The sequence below is a fragment of the Bos taurus genome, chromosome 21, assembly GCF_002263795.3.
Source record: "Bos taurus isolate L1 Dominette 01449 registration number 42190680 breed Hereford chromosome 21, ARS-UCD2.0, whole genome shotgun sequence".
Classification (NCBI taxonomy): domain Eukaryota; kingdom Metazoa; phylum Chordata; class Mammalia; order Artiodactyla; family Bovidae; genus Bos; species Bos taurus.
Window position 1 is genome coordinate 58,336,325 of NC_037348.1, and position 24,229 is coordinate 58,360,553.

The 24,229-nt window shown below is 52.4% G+C and overlaps 1 protein-coding gene across 1 annotated transcript in view; it reads right to left on the minus strand.

Annotated features, from left to right (window-relative positions):
- Window positions 1-17,128: 17,128 nt before the first annotated feature.
- Window positions 17,129-24,229, minus strand: part of PRIMA1 (proline rich membrane anchor 1) — a gene marked incomplete at its 5' end in the record, with an annotated part of 58,643 nt that continues 51,542 nt past the window's right edge. The window contains 1 exon segment of the mRNA NM_001077487.1: window positions 17,129-17,530. Within this exon segment, the coding sequence (NP_001070955.1) occupies window positions 17,455-17,530 (76 nt within the window). The 3' untranslated portion in view covers window positions 17,129-17,454.

Sequence of the window (24,229 nt, forward strand, 5' to 3'; positions counted from 1 at the left end):
GGAGAGGAACGACAGGAGATGCATACACTTATCAACAAGTGTCCTTAGCTGGTAACAAAAGTGAAAGTGAGAATCTCTCAGTCGTGTTCAACTCTTTGCGACCCCACGGACTATACAGTCCATGGAATTCTCCAGGCCACAATCCTGGAGTGGTTAGCCGGTCCCTTCTCCAGGGGATCTTCCCAATCCAGGGATCGAACCCAGGTCTCCTGTATTGTTGGTGGATTCTTTACCAACTGAGCCATCAGGGAAGCCCTTAGCAGGTGAGATGCACCATATTAAAAATAAACTAAGGTGACATTTAGAGAGGACTAGGGGTAGTTGACGAGAACCACAGCTGATAATCGGAGAGAGAGTGGCTGCAAAGACCTCAAATGGCGAGGGGCTGGCATATGTGAGGGGCTCAGAGAGGACAGGGTGACCAAGGGGAAGGAGGGCCTGGGAGAAAGGAGGACAGGGGGGTGGGTACAGGAGAAGCAGAGGCTTTGTGAGCAAGTGTAAGGAGTGTGGCTTTTGAGTGTGAAAAATGTCAAGGGCAGGATTTTAACTCATGTATGTATGTTTTGTAAGAACACTTCTGGCTTTTGTGGGAAGGATCCTGGGGGCGGCAGTGTAGAAGCAGAGCACCCAGGCAGGGGTTTTCTCTGTGGTCCACGTGGGAAGTGGTGGTGGCTTGGATGGGGGCGGTGGGGGCCGAGTTAGGCAGACAGATTTAAGTGTTTTGGAGACCAGGTTGATAGGACTTGCTGCTTATTGTGTGCGTGCATGAGTGCTAAGTCACTTCAGTCATGTTTGACTCTTTGCAACCCTATGGACAGGGGCCCTTCAGGCTCCTCTGTCTGTGGGATTCTCCAGGCAAGAATACTGGAGTGGGTTGCCATTCCTTCTCCAGGGCATCTTCCCGGCCCAGGGATCTAACCTGCATCTCTTACATCTGCTGCATTGGCAGGTGGGTTCTTTACCATTAGCGCCACCTGGGAAGACCTGCTGGCTTATGGGCCACTGGCAGATGTTCATCCCCGAGAACATGTCCCATTTAAAAGGCAAGGAGGAATAAAGGCCGATTGTCAGGGTTTGGGCAGAGAAACAGTGGTGGTGGAAGAGGCCAGGTGTGGAGGTGAGGACGATGGGGTGAAGAGAGGTCGTGGGCGAGAGCCAGGAATCCTTCTGGGCTTGACAAGATGCCCCAGGACAACAAGTGTGCAGTGGGGTGCCCTCAGGTCTGGGGATGATGGGGGAATGGTATGCATTTGAGGGGAGGTGAAGGTGGGACAGGATGAGCTCCCTGAAAGGGTGTGGCAGACAGATGAGAGGGATTCCCCAGAGAGGCCCAGCCGGGGGGAGGCAAGCCAGCCATGGCACCTGGCCAACTTCTTTTCTCATCACCCTCGTCAACTAAAATGGTGCTGTTTGTCATCGCTGGGCAGTGAACATGACTGTGGGCCTGAAATCTCATATGCTCATTCCTAGGATCCACACATGCTTATTACACTTATTTTTAGTTTGACATAAAAATGAAATAGAAAATTAAGTTCTCACAGAGAACATATGAACCCCTGATAATATATCTCACTTGAAAGGCTGAGGGCAAAGCTCCAGGCAAAAAGTCAGTGGCGTGAAGCCAGTCCCCTGGAATTCCATAGGACAAGGACCCCCTACTTGTCAGCCCTCCTCCTTGAGGACAGGTTCAGAGCGGCCTCACTGGAGATCATCTGTGTGGTGGGCTATGTTGTCACCATCCTCTGGAGCCCTTGTCTTCCTGGGTAGATACTGGTCTGGGCTCACGTCAAGTACATCACGTCAGGATGTACTCTGACATCCCCCGACCTGCATGACCACCATCAGAGAGCCTCTTTCCTTGCGGGGGCTGGGGGGGGGTGGGGTTGCCCGACTCCCTTTTAATAATTGGGTTATTTTCATGTATTGGTGAATCTGAAAAGGAGGACATTTTTGAAAAAATTAAGGGGTGTCAGGAGGGGACATGAAGAGCAACAAACCAAATTTTGTGCTTGCTTCTGATTTCTAATGGTGGAGACAACAAGTCACTTCTTTGCTCTGGGAGGATTTCCTGATGGCCCCTCTTAGCTGGCAGGCAGTACACTACCTCTGAGAAGGGTGGCTTGTGTTTGCCTTGACCAAAAGCAAAGGAGCGCGCTTGCCCTCAGCAAGCTCTGAGGAGGAGAGGGATTAAGCCTGGACCCCCTCCCTTTTGGGGCTCACCATTCTCTGCTGGCCTCAGATGGCCCTGGCTGTGGTTAGCCAGTAGGAAACGACCCCCTACCCCTTGAGGAAACCTCCTGGAAGAAATAGGGGTGTGGCAGGAGTGCAGGAGCACTGGGCTGAGGTCAAAGGCCAAAGGCTTCTGTCACGGGAGCGACTGAACGAGCACGTTGCAGCTTTGTCAGTGGTGACCATGCCCACCAGAGGGCTACAGGATGAGAACCCAGTGCAAGCTCACAGGGGCGGAGTTCTGCTTCCTGTCCCTGAGCAGCCATCCCAGGAAGACCCTCTTGATGCCACCCAGTCATCCACAGAGAGCCATCAAGTGTGAGGTCCACAGTCAGGCACTTGGGCTCCAAGGGTGCCTCGGGCCACCGCTCCCCACATCGAGCACTGGAACCGGCCTAGTGGGGAGGAGCAGGCTATGTGTTTCCGGCCAAGGGGAGGCGGGAGGACCAGGGTTGCCATTCACATTGTTCTGGGAAGCCCTGCAGGCCCCTCTGTTTTCCAGGAGCCCTCGCTACTCCCGGGGGGCCTAGTAAGGATGGCCCACCTTTGGCAGAGGGGCTTCCCAAGTCTGTGGCCCGCATGACTGAGGCGAGACCTCCTTGAAGGGTGAGAGAGGAGGGACCATCTGTGTATCAGGCCCATCTCTGGGTCCTTCTCTGGGGTTGAGGGCACCCTTAGAGCCCAGGTGCCAGTATTAAATGGCAGAAAGTGAAGAGGAACTAAAGAGCTTCTTGATGAGGGTAAATGAGGAGAGTGAAAAAACTGGCTTAAAACTCAACATTCAAAAAGCTAAGATCATGGCATTCGGTCCCATCACTTCAAGCAAATAGAAGGGAAAAAAAGTGGAAGTAGTGACAGATTTTCTTTTCTTGGGCTCCAAAATCATGGTGATGGTGACTCTAGCCATAAAATTAAAAGACACTTGCTCCTTGGAAGGAAAGTTAGGACAGACCCAGTGAAAGTGTTAATCACTCAGTTGTGTCCGACTCTTTACAACCCCATGGACTGGAGCCCACCAGGCTCCTCTGTCCATGAATTCTCCAGGCAAGAATACTGGAGTGGATAGCCATTTCCTTCTCCAAGGGATCTCCTCAACCCAGAGATGGAACCTGGGTGTTCAGTACTGCAGGCAGATTCTTTACCGCAAACCTAGACATAGATATTAAAAGCAAAGACATCACTTTGCTGACAAAGGTCCGTACAGTCAAAGCTATGGTTTTTCCAGTGGTCATGTATGGATGTGAGAGTTGGACCATAAAGAAGACTGAGTGCCGAAGAATTGACGCTTTTGGATTGCAGTGTTGGAGAAGACTTGAGAGTCTCTTGGACAGCAAGGAGATCCAACCAGTCAACCCTGAAAGAAATCAGCCCTGAATATTCATTGGAAGGACTGATGCTGAAGCTGAAGGTCCAATATTTTGGCCACCTAATATGAAGAGCTGACTTACTTTAAAAGACCCTGATGCTGGGAAAGATTGAAGGTGGGAGGAGAAGGGGGCAGCAAGGATGAGATGGTTAGACAGCATCACCCACTCAATGGACATGGGAGTCTGAGCAACCTTGGAGACAGTGAAGGACAAGGAAGCCTGGCATGCTGCTGTCCATGGGGTTGCAAAGAGTCACACATCTTAGTGTCTGAACAACAGCAACAAATTTGAGGCAAGGGATAGGGGAACTAGAAGGCATTTAGGGCCTGGGCAGGGATAGGGGGGCAGGGTAGAGTGGAGGAGGAGAGTGAGTGTCTGGTGGGGCTGGTCACTAGTCAGGTGGGGTATGTGTGTGAGCCCCAAGATGAGGCCTTGGGGAGGCCACCACCTGGAATTAAGTGCCACTGCTCACTCCCACTCACCGAACCATCTTCTGAGATGCCACACTTGGTGTGTCTTAGTGCAGTGTTGCCGAGAAGGAAGAATGGCCATCCCCTCTTGGTCAGGGGCAGTCATTCCAGTACGCCTCCAGGGGCCCCCCGGGGGGACCTGTGGATCTCACTGTGTCTCACACCAGGGTGCCAGGGGCAGGACCCCGAGCAGGAGGTGGGAGGCTCATGGGTGGGCATGAAGCCGGCAGGTGGGCAGAGCAGATGCTGCTGTTTGCCGTGTTGGTCTCTGGAGCTGGAATCTTGGCAAAAAGCCCCAGAGATGCAACTGGAGATGGGACGTGGCAGGGGACTCTGCCTCTCTGTGCTGATGGCTCCTCAGCCCCAGTCCTCAGCCCCTCCCCGCCCCTCTCCCAGGCTGGCCCTGCTTCCTGCTGCCACCCTCACGCTCCACTCCCCGCCCAGGCACCTGCAGGAGTCGGCAGCGCCTCGCACACAGGCCTGGTGTCCCCTGCCTCCTGCCTGGTTGGCCTCGGGGTTTGCTACCATGAGTTTAACTAGGCTGGAGCGCAGGGCCACTGAGACAAGGCCCGAAATGTTCCACTGCATCTCCACCGGGGGGACCTGAGTGAGCCGCCAGTGGATAGAAGAGCTCTTGCTGTGGCCCAGGTGGCAGCTTATTAACGACCGCAGTGGCAATGACAGCAGTGATGGCCACTGTCCACTGCGGACCCACTGTATGCCAGGACCTGTACTGGGTTTCAGCAAATGACAGCTCGTGGAATTCCAGGGGGTACCACCGAGATGACGACCTCCTGGCTCTCGATGGGGACCTCCATGGATTCCCCGCTCTGCCCTGATCCCAGCGGCATGGGACATGGGCCCTTTCCTCCTGAGACCCTGTGCTGAGCCGACATCCCCCTGAGCTGTCAGGTTGGAGAGCACTCTGATCCCCCGACTCTGGGCACACAGAGCCCTCCTGATTGCCTCCGTGGAGCTGACTCTGAAGCCGTGGGGACACATGTAGAGGAGATGGGGCCCTGCGGCACCCCACCTGTGGGGAGATAGTCTGGGCTGGGGTTCCCTCAGTCATGTCTGGCGCTGTGTGCTGAAGACACTCATGTCTGCATGCAAACCCCAGCCCCACCCACTGTCTGTGTCTGCGTGACCTTGGCTGTGTCCAAACTGTTGTCTCAGCCCTCAGATAAAACCGATGAGGCTGCAGGGCAGCTGCTTTCTCTCTCCATCTCGCCCTGCCAATCAGAGAGGAACCCCTTTCCTCCAAAAGTCCGGGGAAACAGGACTGTTCCTGCAGGGCAGGGACCTGTCTGCTTGGGGGTGCAGGGCCGGCCACCACAGCGCTCTGAGCAGCTGGGTGAGGAGGTGCTGCAGACTGACATGGGAGCCGAGGTCTGGACCGGAGAAGGACATAGCAGGAGCCCCGCCACTGGCCACAGCTCTAGCCATCTCCCCTCCAGAGTGGCCCGCGGGTTCATGACCCCCCATGATTCCCACGAGAACTTGTCAAATGAGAGTGACTGGCTCGTTCAATCTTCCTGGCACTTTTCCAGTTTCAGCACCGAAGGTTCGACATTTTAGGAAAACCTCCCAGTCCCAGGCGAGCTAGGGTGGTTGACCAGCCTCCTTTTGATTGAGTCAAGGATCAAGGTGGCCGGATGGGGGGTGAGGGAAAAGCTGAGTACCTTGGAATCCCCATAAATGCCGACCTCAGGGAATTACGATGAAACCATATAGAAACCAGGCAGGCAAGGGACCAAGACCAGCCATATCCCAGGTACCTGGGTCTGTAGCAGGGCCTCAAGGGAGGACCACACCTGTGCACTGTCTGCTCGCTCCTTCCCACTCTGCCCGGGGCCAAGCCCCCACCACAAATGACAGCAGACAGCCATCTTCATAAGTATATTTTTATTGAAAATAAAAAGGCATGGTGCTTTCTTCCTCGTAAGCAGCATGTAGCCCACACTCCACGCTGCCTGTCCTGCTTGCTGCACAACATGTCAGCACAGAATCGACATCAGAGGCTCGGCGGTGGACAGGAGGGCACCCACGTGTGTATTGGTCCATTGAGACAGAACTGGGAACAGGAGGCTTCTTCCCGTGCACTCTTAGCAACCATGAGGAAGGCAGGTCTGAGGGTATTTACATTCATGCATTAGATATCGCACACTACCTGGGCTGTTGAAATCATACTTTGTACAGATTCAGAGAGTACAGTAATTATATATATATAGATAGATAGATATCTCTTTAAATATATATAACTGTATATAATATATATGTCTATTTTTACAGCTATTAGTCTTTCTTCCAAAACTTGCTTTAGAAGCATCTAAGCAACACCTGAAACCTCTGGAAGATCTTATATGCCATTCTAAAGCTGGGCTTGACAGGAGACGGTCGAAAAATATCTATTTGAGAAAATGCAGAAGAGGAATGTGCCTTTCCTTTCGAGAGTCTGAACTCTCGAAAGTTCAGGCTAGCCTGAGGATTGGTCCGTGTTGAGGGGCTGAAGATACGTTCCTGAAATTTAAGTTTAAGCTCAAATACCAGGGTGGGTGGTTTTAGGGATCTTCTGTTGATTAAGCTGAAAATCCATGGGGGCTCTCTCGCTGCACCCGTGAGGGCTGTCTTCCAAATGGCCGGTTCTGGGTTTGTTCTCTTTTAAAAACTGGGGTCTTTTCTTAGTAAAGAAGAAAAGACTGGGTGAGAGGAGATTTGACAAACTCAATTTGGGGGAATTTATGTGCAAATGTTAGCTTTGCACGGAGCCTGGGCTGTGTGTCCCCAGGGAAGCAGACAGTAGCTCCAGAGTGAAGGACTGATGGTTTTCTGGGGAGCCTGGCTGGGGCTGGAGGATTAATTGCAAAATCTGAGCCACTCAGGTTTAAGCCCAGGTTGGGGAAGGTGGGATCAGTGAGCTTTTGCAAAAGTTGGGGTGTGCCCAGCCTCCCTCAATGTCCCCCCAGACTGACTGCCCAGGCCTCCACGACCGCTTAGCCAGGATTCTTCCCTCTGGCCAAAGATGCTCTCGCATCACTTCTGGACCCAGAAAAGTGTGTGCGTCAGCCTGGGATCCTGCCTGGGTGTCTGCTCAGGGAACAGGCAGGGGACTCAACAGGAGCTGCAGGCAGTGAGGAAAGTACTCTGGGGTGGGGTCTGTCCCACTGAGGGCCCACAGCCTCTGGCCTGCTTGTCACTCAGCTCTGCATCCTTGGCAAGTGGAGGGCACGAACCAGAGTACTCACTGGGTGGGGGCAGGGAGGAAGGCCACAGGTGGCTCCATGCTAAGGTGCACAGGGGTCGCACAGGGAGAGCAAAAGCCAGTCCAGAGCCAAACCCAATCCTCATACGGGGAACACTGAAAAGAAGGGAAGACCCTTTCTGGAGGCTCTGCCCGGGGCCTGTCCTCAGCCTGCAGTCACTGACCTGGCGACAGGACCTGGGCCAAGGTCAGGGCGCATTCACCTTCTCCCCTGCTCTCGGCACACAGACACCTCTGTGGGCACCAGGGCTGCCAGATGATGGATGTTTCAAGGTTCAGCCCAAACGGGGATTGGTTTTCAGTCTGTCAGTCTCCCCTGGATGTGAAAGTCTCACCTGTGGCCCAGACGCCCTCCAGAGAACAGCTGACACTTGTGGGCTGGGAGACAGACAGGGTCCCTGGCTCGGACCCTGCATAGCCAGAGAGTGGAGCCGCTGGCTGTGATGGGTTCCTCCATGCAAGTGCATGGAGGGTGAGGGAATCAAGGGCCAGAAGTGTTCTTGCAACCCTCCGGGAGTGCAAAAGCACAAGGCTGCTGTCTCCGGGGCCCCAGTGATGTGCCCACAGAGTGACTGGCCACCAGCGAAACAGGCTGGCAGGTGGGGGTCACTCGGCCAGTAGACGGGGTCACCAGGCCGGGAGGGTCCCTCTCCTCCCGTCTCCTTTCCTTCCCTTCGTCCACCAACCACTCCAGAGGGCTCAGCACTTTCAGAACACAAGGGACATTCAGGGCAGCCACAGAAGCACACTGGCTCCCTCGGGATGATGGCAGGCCTGAGGGCTCTCAGGGGAGTACCAGGCCTCAGGGAGCGTCGGGGGCCCAGGCCGGAGTGCCGGTGGTGGGTTTGGCACGGGGGTGGCCTCTGCCAAGGGAAGGCAGGGCCTGGCTCACAGGGAAGCGTCAGGTCCTCTGAGGGTCAGGTGTGGGAGTGAGTCTGAGGACAGGGGTAGTGGCCCCCGTCCTTCCAGGGCCCCAGGCCTGGGGTTTAGGGCGTCGTTTAGCCCTGGACGGTCAGACCCCACCCGGGGGTGTAACGGGCTTCTCGGCTCAGTCTGGACTCTGCAGACAAGGCGCACAGCCCCCCGTGGTGGAGTCAGGAGGCAGGGGCCTGTGATGGAGATGGGAGGGTGAAGGCAGGCCCTGAAGACTGAGACAGCAACAGGGCGGCGGGAGGATGGGTGGGAGCACCTTTGAACGGGGACGTCTCGTGGCTGTGCCCATGGCTTCTGTCGGGAACGGTGTGGTCGGGGAAGAAGAAGGTGGGCTTCCTGGTGGGGAGGGGAGGTTTCCTTTAGGCAAAAGGGGCGGGGGGACCTCTTCGCCCCAGCAGACAGGCTCCCGGCCTTCTTGGGGTGTGTGCTTTGGGCACCAGCCGGGGGACAGTCCACGGATCAGACACAAGACGAGGAAGAGATATGGGGCATCGGATGGCGGCGCTACCCCAGAGACTGCTGCCTGCTGGCTCAGCCTGGTGTCTGCAGCATCCGCGCTGTGGGCTGACCAAGGGGCGAGGCTGGGCAAAGGAGGCTTTCTCCTTTGGGAGGCTCGAAGCCTGCAAGGCGATGAAGTCCTGGACAAGCCCAGTGTCAGCTCGTGTCCACCTGCTTTCCCGCCTGCACCAGCACCACCAAGGCATCCCTCTGGCCAGCAGTCCGGGGCCTACGGACTCATACCACAGCGCTGTTCGCGTCCACCCCTTTGCTGCTCTGCGAGGAAGTCATAGGGTACTCAGCAACGCCAGTGCCGTTCTCCTCTTTTCTCAGGGGTTTCCTGGGGGCAGGAGTAGGGAAGGCAAAGGAGGGGGAGGCAGGCACACCCATTAGTTATCAGCAGCTGGTGGGGGCGTATCTTACCCTCCCAGTTACCCCACCAGGCTCTGGTCCAGGTCAGCTTCCTTGGGGCGCTAGTCCTTGTGGTCTTATGTTATAGGGTAACCATATACTGTGTCAGGTAACCAGGGCATAGTGAATAACAAAGCAGGGAAGATAGGTGTGACTTGGAACTGTTCTGGACAAACCACGATGTATGCTCAGCTTGGTATGCTCTCTGGTCAGCCTTCGGTTGATCTCTTTGATATGAGCAAATCGACATGAAGATGAATATTGGGGGTGCAGAGGGTTAAAAGAGGCGAGGTGCTCATGGTTGGGCTTTGTAGTCTTATCTCTGGGTGGTCAAAGGCAAGAGGAAAATGTGATGAGGTGGGTGGTGGTAGTGCTGTTGCTGGTCATGGCGATGGAGGTGGGGATGGTGATGGTAGGGGTGGTGGCATTGACGGTAAAGGCAGTGGCGATGGTGGGCGGAGACGGTGGTGATAGTAAGGGAGGCGGTGGTGGTGACGATGGTGGAGTTGATGGTGGTGATGACAGTGATGGTGATGCTGGTGGTGGAGGGGACAGCGGTGCTGACGGTGACGGTGATGGTGGTGGATGGTGGTGATGACAGCGGTAACAGAAACGGTGGTGTAGTGGATGGCAGTGATCGTCATGGTGATGGCAGAGAGGGAAATGGTGGTGAGGATGATGGTGAATGTCCAGACTAAATCAGTGCACACCCGTGGTTCTCAAACACTTCATGTTGCACCGCTGGAAGCTCATTTCAAAGGCCCTTTAGCCCCAGGAGCCATTCCTCCTAGGCACGCTGGGCATGGGGAAGGCTGGGAGGGAAGTTTTGAGAAGGCTTGTGCTCACTTGCTGAGACTGAATTCGCAGCATTGCTTTCCAGCCTGGCTCGGATTCCACCTCCTCTCTTTTGGGGTTCAGAAGGGCTTTAGCTCCCGGCCCCAGGCCTGAGTGACCACAGCCTCCTGATGGGTCCACGCCATACATGCTGGGTAGACTGACCCCATGGTACAATCCTGCTGTCTCTTGGGTGGACCTGAGGCCCAAGAGGTGACAGCTCGGTCACCTCCTGTATCCCCCAAAAACGCTGGGGCTGAGCCTGAACTGGCCTTCATTGTGTGTTCACTAAACTGAATGTTTACAGTCATCGTTGAAAGCCTAGGGATTGATTGCTTCTGCCTTCTCAAATGTCCCTAGCGCCTCCCCAAACCCAGCGAGAGGACTGGGAGGCAGTGACAGTTTGATGCCTGTGGGATAAGGCTGTTGGCGATTAGTTTAGGGGAGGGAGGGTCTGTGCGGTAGTTATCAGTAGTTTCAGGGGGATGGGACTACCAGGCCTGTTCAGAGGCGACACGATGAGCAGCCACAGGTTGTCTTGTCCCCTCTCACAATGGTCTCCTGAAGAAGCCAGGCCTGAAGTTGCGAGATTCATTTCATGGGGAAGCTGAGGCTTTGGGAGAGCTGTGACTTGCCCGATGACCCCCACCAGTTTGTGGTGGGCTTGGAGCACCACTCACTCCTACCATGTCTTGACCCAGACATCTTTCTACTGAATCACCATTCTGCTGCTCCTGATGATAAAGCAGGCCTTCTCTGCCCTCCATCCCCAAATGGGCCCTGTGGTCCAGTCACCTTGGGAAGGCCCTCTGCCACCCTCCTCTTGGAGATTCCCCAAAGTTCTCAGGACCCTGCTCCCAGAAGCCTGTGTCATCTTGCTTTAATCCAGCACATACTGTGTTCTAGGGCCCCCCAAACCCCATTTTTATAGATGCTCACAGACACTTTCTGAAACTCAGAAAAGGCTCAGATGAATTGCCTTGTTTGTGATGGGCTCCTGGAAATGACAGACTCTGAATCTCCCTCTCCCCAGGACCTTTCTTCCTCTGTTTCTCTTACTCTTCCTCCCTCCCACCCACCCCTTTCCAGGGGCCTCAAGCAGTTCTGACTTTGCTGTGTGGGCTTGATTTCTGACTCAGTGAGGTCTACCTGACCTGGAAAATTGGGGGTGGGGGGTGCATTTTTTTACAGCGAGATCCTGTGTGGCCCCCAACATGAGGCCCTGCAGGGACTTAATTGACATTCCTAAATTTATCATCAATATAGAGGGATTTTGTCAGAATCAGAATTCCAGAAAATCAAGACAAAAATCTCTGCCCCCTCTCCCCCCAAAAATCTCTGGGCCCAAAGATTTTTCTGCTTTTCTCCCTAAAATATTCAGTCTTGGGCTAGGTCTGAAAAGTCAATTAAAATGGGTAAGGACAGGGGCGATGAGGCTTAAGGGCCTTTGAGGGTAGATAATGCCAAGATGAAGGAATCCTGGAACTTACAAGGGAGATGGGTAGAGCCTGGCGGGCACAGAGTTCCAGCCCTTTTTAGGGAGAGGGTAGTAAATGAGTAGGATTCCTTTTGCCAGGAGGAGAGGAGACATTTCTAAAGCCAGGCTGCTGGCTGCAAGACCCCTATTCCTGGGGCTTGGGTGGAGGGGATGGTGGCTGGAGGGACACTGGGGTCAGGACCAGGAGAGAATCCCAGGGGGATTCTCAATGCCTTCTCAATGGCTCAGCCAGCTTCCCAGGCAGGAAAGGGGGTCTCAGTGGGGCTCCATCCAGCAAAGAGGGCAACTTTTGGCTAGTGCAGCACCTCTCAGGAGCAGTCCAAGAGCCTGGGCGTGGCGAGGGGAGAATGGGCTGTCCCAAGGGCTCTCCTGAGAAGTACACTTGGTCTGCTCCCCTCCCTTATGGAGCTGAGCTGTCAGCCACTCTGCTCCCTGGGCTGCTGCCCCAGCCCATCCCCGAAGCCCTTCTGCGATTCACTGGAGCCTGGTGGACACTGGAATTTTACCTACAGCAGGACAACGCTCTGCCTTGAACACCTACCCTCATCCCCATCCTCTCTCTCAGCACAGCACTTTAGGGTGATTCTGCAGAAGGGCTGGGAAGCAGATGTCTAGCTCACTAAACCCAGCTCTCCCACTTTCTGGCTGTGTAACCTTGGACAAGTCACTTAACCTCACCATGCCTCAGTTTCCTGGTCTATAAAATGGGCACAACAACGGGGTCCATTTCATAGTCCTATGGGGAGGATTAAAAAATATGTTAATGCATGTCAAGCCCTTTAAGGAGCATCTGGCACACAGTAAGTGCTCCATAAGTCATGTTAGTTCTCAGGATGATGCAGTTGGAAAGGGTCAGTGCAGAGCTGCTCCTGTTGCCAGTGGTCTCCAGTCTGCAGAGACTTCCTACCTAATGTGCACCCTGCAGGGCTCCTGAGTGCTAGGGCGGCTGGTGGGGACCCAGCACGGCCCCCTGTGAGCCACCAGGGGGTTCCTGCTAAACCAGAGAAAGGCCCGTCTGCCTGGGTGCAGGAAAAGCTGGGCACACACGGCTGCCTACATGGCCTGGTTCCTAAAACCAAGAAAAAGGAAAGTGAGATTTTCCTTGGCTCCACGTCTGATTCCCAAATGCCGTGGGGCGGGGCCTCCCACCTCGAGAAAACTCCCACCCTGGGGGTCCCATGTTCTCTGCTTGGAGGGTGGCCCTAATGGCTCGCCACCAGCAGAATGCCCAGGCAGGGAGAGCCAGGACCTCCTTGCGGTTCCTGTTGACAGCACTGTAATGGGTTCCCCCTTCAGCCCCCTGCTCTGTGAGGGGTGGGGGGAGCTGGAGGCAAAGAACAGCTCGGAGAGCCTGAGAGTAGAGGCTGCTGGCTCGTTTCTTGTGTCCTGCAGCCCACTGAGGGTCTGTTCTTAGCGACATGAGGTTAAAGGTCTCAGACTCCCCCCATGGCCTACCCTGCCAGGAGCCAGCGTGAAGAACTCCGCCCGTGGCAAAGGTCATGAGGAAGGAGGCTCAACATATGCAAAGGCAGGATCGAGCCTCAGGAGTCCCCCTGGAAATTCTCGAGCATCTACCCCCAAAACCAGAGTCTGCCTACTTTCCTGCTTTGTGCTCTCACCTACTCCTCTGACTTTACGGGGGGCTGTCCCCCACCACCATCTCTCTCTCTGAAAAAGAGTTAACTTACAGATCCAGTTAATAAAGTTCCTGGGCGTGACAAGAGTGTTTTAGTTCACAAACCCCTCAGATGGCTCTCTAACTCGCCTGACAGGTTTACCCGGACTCCTACAGCTATGCATATGATTGTTTACAGTCTCCCAACAGTGAAAGGCACGGGAAGCTTAAGATATTCAAATAGTATAGAGCCTCTCGGAGAGTTAGAAATTGTTAGAATAAAACTAGTAGATTTCATTGTTGAGCCAATGTTTGCTGCCAAGTTTCCACATCCCCTGTATTGTATCCTTGGAAGTGTATTAATTAATATAGTTGGTATGTAGAAAAAATAAGTAGTGGCCTTGGTTTTAACAACTTTAGACCCTTAAGGTAATAAATTCTTTCCTTTGTTGTAAACCCACTGCACCTTTGCCCTATAGGAATGCAACTTTATCTAACACCTTCGGAGGATGACGCCAAACTTTAAAATAATTACTCTTAGAGAAAATAAGTCTTATGGTCGACAAACCTTTGTCAGAGTCATAAAATGTTAACAGGCCTTCTGGCCAGAAGATGATGTAAATCACCTAAACCATTTGTATACGATAAGTTTGCAGAAAAGAAACCCTGGTTTCGATAAGGATCAAAGACTGCTGACTTTGCATGATTTCACACCCCCTATTATCCTCTGTGTGCAACTTAGGGTATAAAAGCCCCTGTTGAAAATAAAGCTACGGGCCTTGCTCACCGAAGCTTGGTCTCCCCATGTCGTTCTTTCTCTCACCTTCTGGCTGAATTCCCATCTGGAATGTGGAGGCTCGTCAAGCCTACTAATTTTGCCTGGGCTTCTAAGATCTGACCGGGGAGGCCTTGGTGTCTCCTCTCCTTCGGGAGAACGGGAGGACGCCTGCGGCCTACGTAGGTGACGCAAACTTCTTGTCTTGGAGTTTTATTGGTTTTCCACGTAAACCAAGTTATTCAGCCTCTTTTCTCCACTGAATTTTCTCACTGAGCTATCCCTATTTAACCACTCTTTATATCTCTAATTAATACTTAATTAAGCTATCGCTATTCTAATCGCCGACGCCGTCATCCTGAGGGAATCCCTGGATCCAACCGGGGCTGGACCTCAGTACTACCCCCAACACACACACACACACTACATCACACTACACACACATCCATGCCCATATGCACATTCAATAACACACATCCACACAGACATGCACATGTACACTCATACATGCCTATACACACATGCATACATATGCATTGTACACACATACACACACACACATCCATGCACACTCACATACACAGAGTTCCACCATGAGACACCTCTGTACACCGCAGACTTCTCCAAAGCTGGGTCAAGAAACAAAAAAAAAAAACAAAAAGCAAAACAGCCTTTCTGGGCCTCTGGGTGTCCCCTGAAGATGAGAAGCAGCACCCCATTTCTCGCCCCGAATCCTCTGCCATCACCAGGGAAGGTGAGCCAGGCATGTGGCTGATGAGCAGCCCCACTCAGTTGAGCCCCCTGTGTTCACTGCCCCTATCCCCACCCCCTGCCCAGGGCTTCCATGTTCAGTCATGTCTGTTGAGCCAGCTGAAAGATGGTGCTGCAGAGGTTCTGGGACTCGGGTCTTTCGTGGGAACCGGCTGGCAGGACAAGGCCTCTGGATCTTATTCTGAGTGCAGTGGGAGCCACTGAGGACTCCTTGTATGAGGAATTGCTATCTATCCCCTTACACTGCCCCATGACCTTGACCCAGTGTATCTGGAGAGCTGAGTTCCAAGAGAATGGAGTTTCTTGGGGATAGAAAGGTCTAAGCAGCAGGGACTTGTCTGAGTCTTCCATCTGCCAGCACTGGGCTCCACGGCCCCACTGCACCAAGGATCCCAGGCACACAGAGAAGCTGGCCCCTAAGCCTGCCTCCTACTGTTGGGAGGGGATTTCATCACCTACCACAGCACCCAGGCCCCTTGGAGAGAGGTGTTAGTTGCTCACTCATGTCCAACTCTTGAAACCCCATGGACTGTAGCCCACCAGGGTCCTCTGTCCATGGGATTCTCCAGGCAAGAATACTGGAGTGGCTTGCCATTTCCTTCTCCAGGGAATTTTCCAGACCCAGGGATAGAACCTGGATCTCCTGCATTGCAGGTGGATTCTTTACCATGAGTCAGTTTTAAAGGTGGAATTTCTCAAATCTACACAACAAGCTTCCATTCATGACACAGAAAGTCACGGAAGAGTTACTACCTGCCAGGCACATGCCAGGCGCTGTGGGGGACAGACAACATGGGTGAGACCGGACGACAGCTTCCCCCTCTAATGTGTGTGTGTGTGCACACACAGTCACTCACACACTTGTGCACAAGCACACAAACATGCAAACACCAACTGTTTTTAACTTACCTAAGAGCAGAAAGCAGAAATGCAAATCAAGGGAGAGTTACAACTCAAAGAACTTGGCAAGAAAGAAAGGTCAACCCCAGCCCAGGGCCCCATGACTGAGGTGTGTTTGAGCTGGGTCTTGAGTGAGCAGTAAGGACTCAGCTGGAAGCCAGGAGGGCAGCTCCCTGAGTCCTCAAAGAATGTGAGAGGAAGGCTGGAAACCTCTGTGACCTGAGCTACAGCTTCCTCCTATGACCACAGAGGCGTATTCTGGCTCAGACAACACAGGGATCTCTCTTGCCCTCCTCTACAGTCTCCCAGCTGCCCGAGGAACCATGGCTTCTCAACTTGCCACACACTCAGTAAGAGCTAACCCTCTGCTGGGGCACCCCAAAGCTCCCCAAATAATGTAAATCCTAAAAAGAAAACTAACTTCACTGACTGATTTGCTATTGAGTCTATGATTCAGGAAAGACCTTGGAAAAATCTTCTATGATGGAGTTAAGCTAAAGAAAGGAAGAACTGGAGTGGGAGATGGGGAGGGAGAGAGCCGAGTGTGGCAAGTTCCCAGAGGCGAGGCTTGGAAAGCTGCTGAAGACAACGATAGCCCAATGGCTGCACATCAAGCCGAGAGAGCTACCATCCACCTGGAGAGGAGGACGGAATCTCCAAGACAAACACGGAACTGACAAATTGATCACCTAATGTATCTGAACATATTGGGAGAAGGCACTGCTAACTCCAGAGAAGGAAGCTAATCATAGTACACTACATGACTCAGCTGTGAACAATATTTATACAGTGTCATACGGAGGGGACCTTGGGTAGTCGTTGATCCACTCATTGAAGGAACCTCGAGGAAGCAGTTGGGAAGAGGGCAGGTGTTTTGTATTTACATTTCAGAGTAGTATTAGTTTCTAAATCTTGTACCTTCTATAGTGAAAAATGGATAATGGATACAGTGGATAATGTTTAAAATCAACAGAAAATGTAGAGTATCCATATCACTTAGAACATGGAGGGAAATACCAGAAGAAACAGCTAACACTCAAAAATGGTTGCCTTTGGGACTTCCCTGGTGGTCCAGTGGTTAAGAATTCACCTTGCGATGCAGGGGACTTGGGTTTAATCCCTGATCAGGAAACTAAGACCCCACCTGCCACAGAGCAGTTAAGCCTGGGCCACACCAGGAGAGACCATGCGCCACAACTGAGACCTGACACTGCCAAATGATAAGTAAATTAATATTTTTTAAAAAGTGGTTGCCTCTTACAAATGAGATTTGGGGGAGAAAGAGGGACACTCAGGGGGCTTCTGGTTTTATGAATAGGCTGAGGCTCATTTTACTTTTTTAATTACTTGCATGTATTGCTTTAGTAAAAAAAAAATTGAATTAAAAAGTGATCATGAACATTCAAAGCCCTAACCATACTTTCCAACCATAAAGCCCCCTCAAGGGTCACGCATGATACTCCTGACAGTTGGAATGGAAGAAGCAACCTCGCTTTACCCCCCTTCTCTTCCTCTCCCTCATTACCCTGAGGTTCATTTTTCCCCTCTTCATAGCATTCATAGTCTTTTAAAACAGTTCATTTATTAATTTGCTGGTGTGTATATGTTTGATCTGCTTCCCCCAGTTGGAGGAGGTGAACAGGAATCCAGTCTTGTTTATCACTACATCCCCAACGCCTAGTCTAGGCCCCAGCACACAGTAGGTACTCAATAAATATGTGTGAGCAGGCTGTGCCAGTCAGTGGGTCCTAAGGCCCGTCAAACAGACCTGGGTGTTCAAAAGTGCCTGTTCTACTGGAAGCAACTTGACCACAAAAAGCTGACGCGCGTGCCCGGGAACGCTCGGGCACGCGCACACACTGCCGCTTGCTCCCAGGAGCCGCAGGCTTGCTCATTGTCTGCAATCAGCGGCCTGCAGGGTCCGCCAAACTGTTCCATAGCCTTTTATTGGTCTTTCAGCCAATACCCTGTAAATTAGAAGGAAATGGCTGTCAAGTGACTTAATGGCTAATCGATGGCAGAGGGTGCAGGACCCATGCTGTGCGCAGCCAGAGGAGGCGGGGAGCTCTTCCGGTGCCTGGGGAGTGGGGATGACTCCAGGGAGGGGCCTGGGAGGGGTGGGGCCATGTCTCCGCCACACAGGTCTCTTCTCCGGATGAAGGGCGGAGGCCACAAAACCCACCTAGGACAGCGGCCTCAGTGTTGGGAGTCCTCATGCCTGCGGGGTGCTCCCTGGCCCTCCTACCCGGGCAGTGGACACCGTGCAACTTGGAGCTTGTCCTTGTCTCACCGTGGACAAGATTCCTCCTCCCTGCTCACAGAACCGTGGTCTTCCCTCCAGACACGACGCTCCCATTGTAATATATTACTTTGCCAACAAAGATCCGTCTGGTCAAGGCTATGGTTTTTCCAGTGGTCATGTATGGATGTGAGAGTTGGACTGTAAAGAAAGCTGAGCGCTGAAGAATTGAGCTTTTGAACTGTGGTGTTGGAGAAGACTCTTGAGAGTCCCTTGGACTGCAAGGAGAGCCAACCAGTCCATCCTAAAGGAGATCAGTCCTGTGTGTTCATTGGAAGGACTGATGTTGAAGCTGAAACTCCAATACTTTGGCCACCTGATACGAAGAGCTGACTCATTTGAAAAGACCCTGATGCTGGGAAAGATTGAGGGCAGGAGGAGAAGGGGGCGACAGAGGATGAGATGGTTGGATAACATCACTGACTCAATGGACATGGGTTTGGGTGGACTCTGGGAGCTGGTGATGGACAGGGAGGCCTGGCGTGCTGCAGTTCATGGGGTCACAAAGGGTCAGACATGACTGAGTGACTGAACTGAACTGTTGCAGGGGTGGGTGGGGTGGGTCTGATTAACACACAGGTGTCCTTGCAGAAGTGTGGGCAGTGAGGCCAGGGGCTATGCTGGAAGTGCCCACTACCAGAGTGCCCAGGCCAAGCACAGCCCTGGCACCTGGCCCAGTATTTACACATCTGGCAGCAGAAGGACCCGGTGGCCTTGGTCCTCCCAACATCCCAGGGCCAGGAAACAAAAGCTCAGGGATCTGAGTAGAGACTAGGAGGGCTCCCCCACATTATAGATGAGGGCAATGATACCCACTGAACTGGGCTGGGGCTGGGAATGGAATGCAGGGCTCTGGATACCCAGTCCTGTGTTCTTTAAACAGCTCCAGGCCGTCCTGTGGTCTGATGATAGGTACATGCCAGACCCTGGGTGGGGAGGAGGCCTGGATGGAGCATGACATCCAGAACACCCGAGAGCCTGGGGCCTGACCATCCTGGGCCTGCGGATAAAGAAGTTGTTCACGCCAATGCCAGGGCAATGAGCCACTGAAATGCAAACTGTGTGGGCCTCCCATGGTGGGGAAGTCTCCAGAATTCGGGTTATTGACAGGGACTTGGGGGCTACTGCATGTGTTAGTCCCACTGGTTAACACATGGGATGCCCATCTTCTTCCAAAAACACTTCTCAGGGGCCCTGGTCTGGGTGAGGTTCCCTTCCTCTGAGCTCCCCCAACCTGGATACCCCCTGAGCATCTTATCACCCAGCAGAGCTGGGACATTGGGAACGTTTATTGAGTCACAAGATGAAATTTGATCCACTGAGTGTGTGTGTGTGTGCATGCACGCTAAGTCACTTCAGTCGTGTCTGGCTCTGCGATGGACCATAGCCTGCCAGGCTCCTCTGCTCATGGGATTCTCCAGGCAAGAATACTGGGGTGGGTTGCCATTTCCTCCTCCAGGATATCTTCCCGACCTAGGGGTCAAACTGGTGTCTCTTATGTCTCCTGCATTGGCAGGTGGATTCTTTACCTACCAGTGCCACCTGGGAAGTGGGGTCTGTATGTAGAAAGTGCTAACCACACCCCACCTTCCTGCTATCAAGGTCAATGACTAGAGAGGGCATGGAGGGGGTGCTCTGTCTGCATCTGCTCCCCAGTTTCCTCCCCTCCCCAAGGCCACACCCCACATACCAAGCCAAGCTGGCACCTGCAGAATCACCTCATTTCCATTGCAATTGATTCTAGAACCATCCTTCCAGCAATCTGGCTCCATAAGGCTGTGTTGCGGCCATTCACAAAGATCTCTAGGAAGTCCTCCACTAGGACTCCAGGCTGTGAGAGGGTGTTTTTGTTTTTTTTTTTTTTTTTAAGAAAGCAGGGTTTATCACTGAATTTCCCTTCTAATGGTTTCACAGCGACATGCAATGCTTTTGTTTCCTGAGAGAAAAGGCATGTTTCAGATGAATTATTAACCAAAAAGAATTGACTGTGAGGAAGAAATCCTCCATTTACTCTGGAGAGAAATGCACACAGACAGCTGCTTGGCCAGGCTATCTCTTACAGAGGTCGGCTGGGGGAGCAGGGAAGGGGCGTTTGCTGTCCCGCACTGGGTGTAACTTCTGCTGCCTCCTCCTTCCGCAGCCCACAAGGGGCTGATCCATTTTCCCCAGGTCAAGCTACCTTCCAGGAGGGTTCTGGGAGAACCAGACTCTATTGTTGCCTCCACTGGCCGCGAGTAGCACCCACTCCTGACACTGATTATCCATCTTAGGACGCCAGGGACACCCTCTCTGGACCGTGAGGATCTGGACAGGCAGAGGGCTGCGTGTTGCCCCAGAAGAGGATGCACATTTTGGCGCCAAGGCAGAAAAGGACTGCGCTCCATTTACTACATGGGTCGGGGTGCCGACACCTTTGTAGGTATCTCCTGGGCTCCCCTGTTTCAGCCAGTGGGCGGCACCTCAGGATATCTGGGAGCATGGAGAAAGGTTGGGGCGTTTTCTCCCCGCACTTGTTTTTTAGGGCTGCATCTCCAGCAGTTCCAACCACAGGTCCTGCTGATCAGCCCCTCTTTTGAGTCTCCAGGCCCTGTAGATTTCCCTGGTACTGCGTCCATCCTCTGTCCTGGGATTGCTAACAGCTCGCACCTCTGTTATTCGTGAAATTCTTCAGAAATTCTATTGTTCTCAGGACTTGCCCAAGCCCCTGGGGGGAGTTCCGCCCATTCCTTTAGCTGGAGCCCCGCCCACACGGTAGGGGGAAGCCCCGCCCACACCCCTGGTGAGGAAGCCCCGCCCACACCCCGGAAGGCGTCCCATCCACGCCTTGGAAGAGATCCATTGAGCCATCTGAAGTGAGTTATCTGTTTTTCCAGGCGGCTGACAGGCTCGGGAACCAAGACCCAGAGCCTGTGGAAGGAGACAAGGGAGGCTCTCTGGTGCTCTGACTGGAGGTGGGGTGGTGCCTCCCCTCGCCTTCCCGGGAGTCCCCCAGCTCCGCTGAAACAAAGCCCGGCAGGACAGACGCGGCGGACACGGCCCAGAGCGGAGACATCCAAGTGAGCTGCTTCACCTGTTAGGTTTGCCCAGTCCTCCTACTGTTGGAGCAGGTAGCCTGTTTCTTCAGGAGAGTTTTGGAGCAGAGAGGAGGCAGAAGCATATCTTTTGGAAGAGCCTCAGTTTATTAAAAAGATGATGCATTTTGAAACCATAATTCAAAAAGATGCATGCCTCATCTTTTTAATAAGTTTGTTCTCAGTCGCTTAAGTCGTGTCTGACACTTTTCAACCCCATGGACTGTAGCCCGCCAGGCTCCTCTGTCCATAGGATTTTCCAGGCAAGAATACTGGAGTGTCTTGCCATTTCCTTCTCCAGGGGATCTTCCTGACCCAGGGATGGAACCCACGTCTCTTGCATTGGCCATTGGATTCTTTACCACTGAGCCACCAGGGAAACCCACCAGGGGGTGGGTTGGAGTGATAAATTGGAAGACTGGGATTGACATATACACACTTCTATAGATAAAATATGAATCGATAACTAATAAGGACCTACAGAGCTTCGCAGGTGGCGATAGTGGTAAAGAACCCACATACCGATGCAAACGACATAAGAGACGTGGGTTTGATCCCTGAATCAAGAAGATCCCCTGGAGGAGGGCATGGCAACCCACTCCAGTATTCTTGCCTGGAGAATTCCATGGACAGAGGAGCCTGGCAGGCCATAACCCATAGGGTGGCAAAGAGTTGGATACAACTAAAGCAACATAGCGTGCAAGGACCTACAGTATAGCACAGACCTCTACTCAGTACTCTGTCATGGTCTATATGGGAAAGAAAAGAATCTTAAAAAAAAAAAGAAAGGATGATGCAGCCTGTCTCTGAGGGAAGGGGGTCCTTGAGGGGACTAGTGCCCCCACTCTCTGGCAGTGCCCCGGGTGGATCTTGAACACTTGCCCTAAAACCTTCAATGGCTCCCTGTGTCTGCTGAATCATGGGCCAGCAGCTACAGCTGGTGGGACAACCACATCCCCATCGGGCTTGGGGCTTCCTCCAGCCTCCCTCCACCCTCATCTCCAACCCCCCACCCCCCATTTCCCCATCCCCACCCCCATCACAGGGGCTTCCTGATGCTTGGCGCTTCTGAATGCCTGCGCTGCTCTGCTTCTTAAAATCCTCCTCCCGCTGCAGCAGGCTCTCAGCTGAAACGATTTTTCATCCACATCAGGGTTCACATGACTCCTGCCTCTCCTGCCTGGTCCCGGCTGTTGGCCTGATGCGGCCCTTCGCCCTGGGTGCCTGACCACATGCAGGTTTTAAGACTCTCAACTTGATAGTTTATGGATTAAAGACAATCTCTTTAACAAGTGGTGCTGGGAAACCTGGTCAACCACTTGTAAAAGAATGAGACTAGACCACTTTCTAACACCATACACAAAAATAAACTCAACTTGATAGTTTACTCTTTCTGCTCTTGAATTATTAAAGTGAAACCACATAGAACAGCTGATTAAAAGGGTAAAGTTTAAATAACTTTGGTCTTATGATTGCTCAATAGAGATCCTTTAACTTTGGGTCTTAGGGAATTAAAAAAAAAACTTTCTTAAAAACATATTAACAAATCCTCTGGTATTTTGCAAGCAACATTATTGTTCCTCTTTTGATTATATTGTCCCCTAAAGTCCCCCAAAGCCTGGTGTGCTGCAGTCCATGGGGTCACAAAGAGTCGGACACACTGAGCCACTGAACTGACTGACTGAACGTCCCCCAAGGCCAGGGAGGCCATTTTTTGGGAGAAGGCTAAGAACTGGAAATAGAGGGGTGGGGCCAGAGGTTCTGTGTTGTAACACCTCGGCCTCAGGCCTCAACAATAACAATGTTGAGCTTCAGACCCCAACTCAACAAGGTGCTTGATAACCTTGTCTGAAAGGCAAAGTGAGATAGTGTTGTTCAGTCACTCAGTCATGTCCAACTCTTTGCGACCCCATGGACTACAGCACGCCAGGCTTCCCTTTCCTTCACCATCTCCCAGAGTTTGCTCAAACCCATGTCCTTTGCATCAGTAATGCCATCCAATTATCTTTTCCTCTGTCGTCCCCTTCTCCTCCTGCCTTCAATCTTTCCTAGCATCAGGGTCTTTTCAAATGAGTCAGTTCTTTGCATCAGGTGGCCAAAGTATTGGAGCTTCAGCTTCAGCATCAGTCCTTCAAATGAATATTCAGGATTGATTTCCTTTAGGATTGACTGGTTTGAGCTCCCTCGTGTCCAAGGGACTCTCAAGAGTCTTCTCCAACATCACAGTTCAAAAGCATCAAAGTGAGATGGTAGTTAAGAGAAATAACAGCAAGTGTTACTGAAAGATAATATGCTGTTTGGTTCATTCATGACCCTTTGGGAGCACTCCTATTCATCCTTCAAAACCCAGCCTTGTTGTTGTTGTTCAGTCACTAATTGTCTCTGACTTTGGGACCCCACGAACTGCAGCATGCCAGGCTTCCCTGTCCTTCAGTACCTCCCAGAGTTTGCTCACACTCATGTCCATTGAGTCAGTGATGGTATCTAACCATCTCCTCCTCTACTTCCCCCTTCTCTTCCTGCCCTCAATCTTTCCCAGCATCTGAGTCTTTTTCCAGTGAGTCAGCTCTTCGCATCAGTTGGCCAAAGCATTCACAGAAGACCTTCTCTGAGGCATTTCTACTTCTCCTTCTCCCAAGAGAACCTCGCTCCTTTCTCTCTCATCCTTTTTCCATCTTCCACTATGGAGACAGTGAAAGCTGGTGCAGCTCTTGGTGAGCACACACTTATGCCAGGCACTGCTGACCATGTAGCACTGCTACATATTGTGCAGACCATTCACAGAGGGCATCTCACCACTCCCTGGGGGCAAGATCATTATTCTTTACCCCCGTTTTACTGATAGGGAAACTGGGGACCAGAAAGGTGATTTCCTCCTGGTCACACAGCTTGAACTGGAGTCTGAATTTTGATCAGATTCCAAAACCTAGTTCCAGCTCCAAACCAGCATGGTGCCCCCTCCAGGGGATTCGTCACCCACCCTGCAAGAATTATTTCCATCCTCCCAGGCCTGGAGTGAGCCCCTGGCAGTGGGTAGAGGAGCTTTATCCTGCCTCCAGCCTGACATATAACTGGTGCTCGTCAAATGCTCATAGAACCCCCTAAAATGACGGGGGGGGGGGAAGGGGAATAATATCTGAGATCAACTTTAAAATACTTCAGCAAAGAAAAAGATACAAGGAACAGGAAACAGTAAATATTAGCCAGATCTTGGTAACTGTTGAATCAGGGTAAAGGTAGGTGGGTGATCTTTGTACATTCTTTCTGCTTCTTAAATGCTTGACAATTTTTATTAT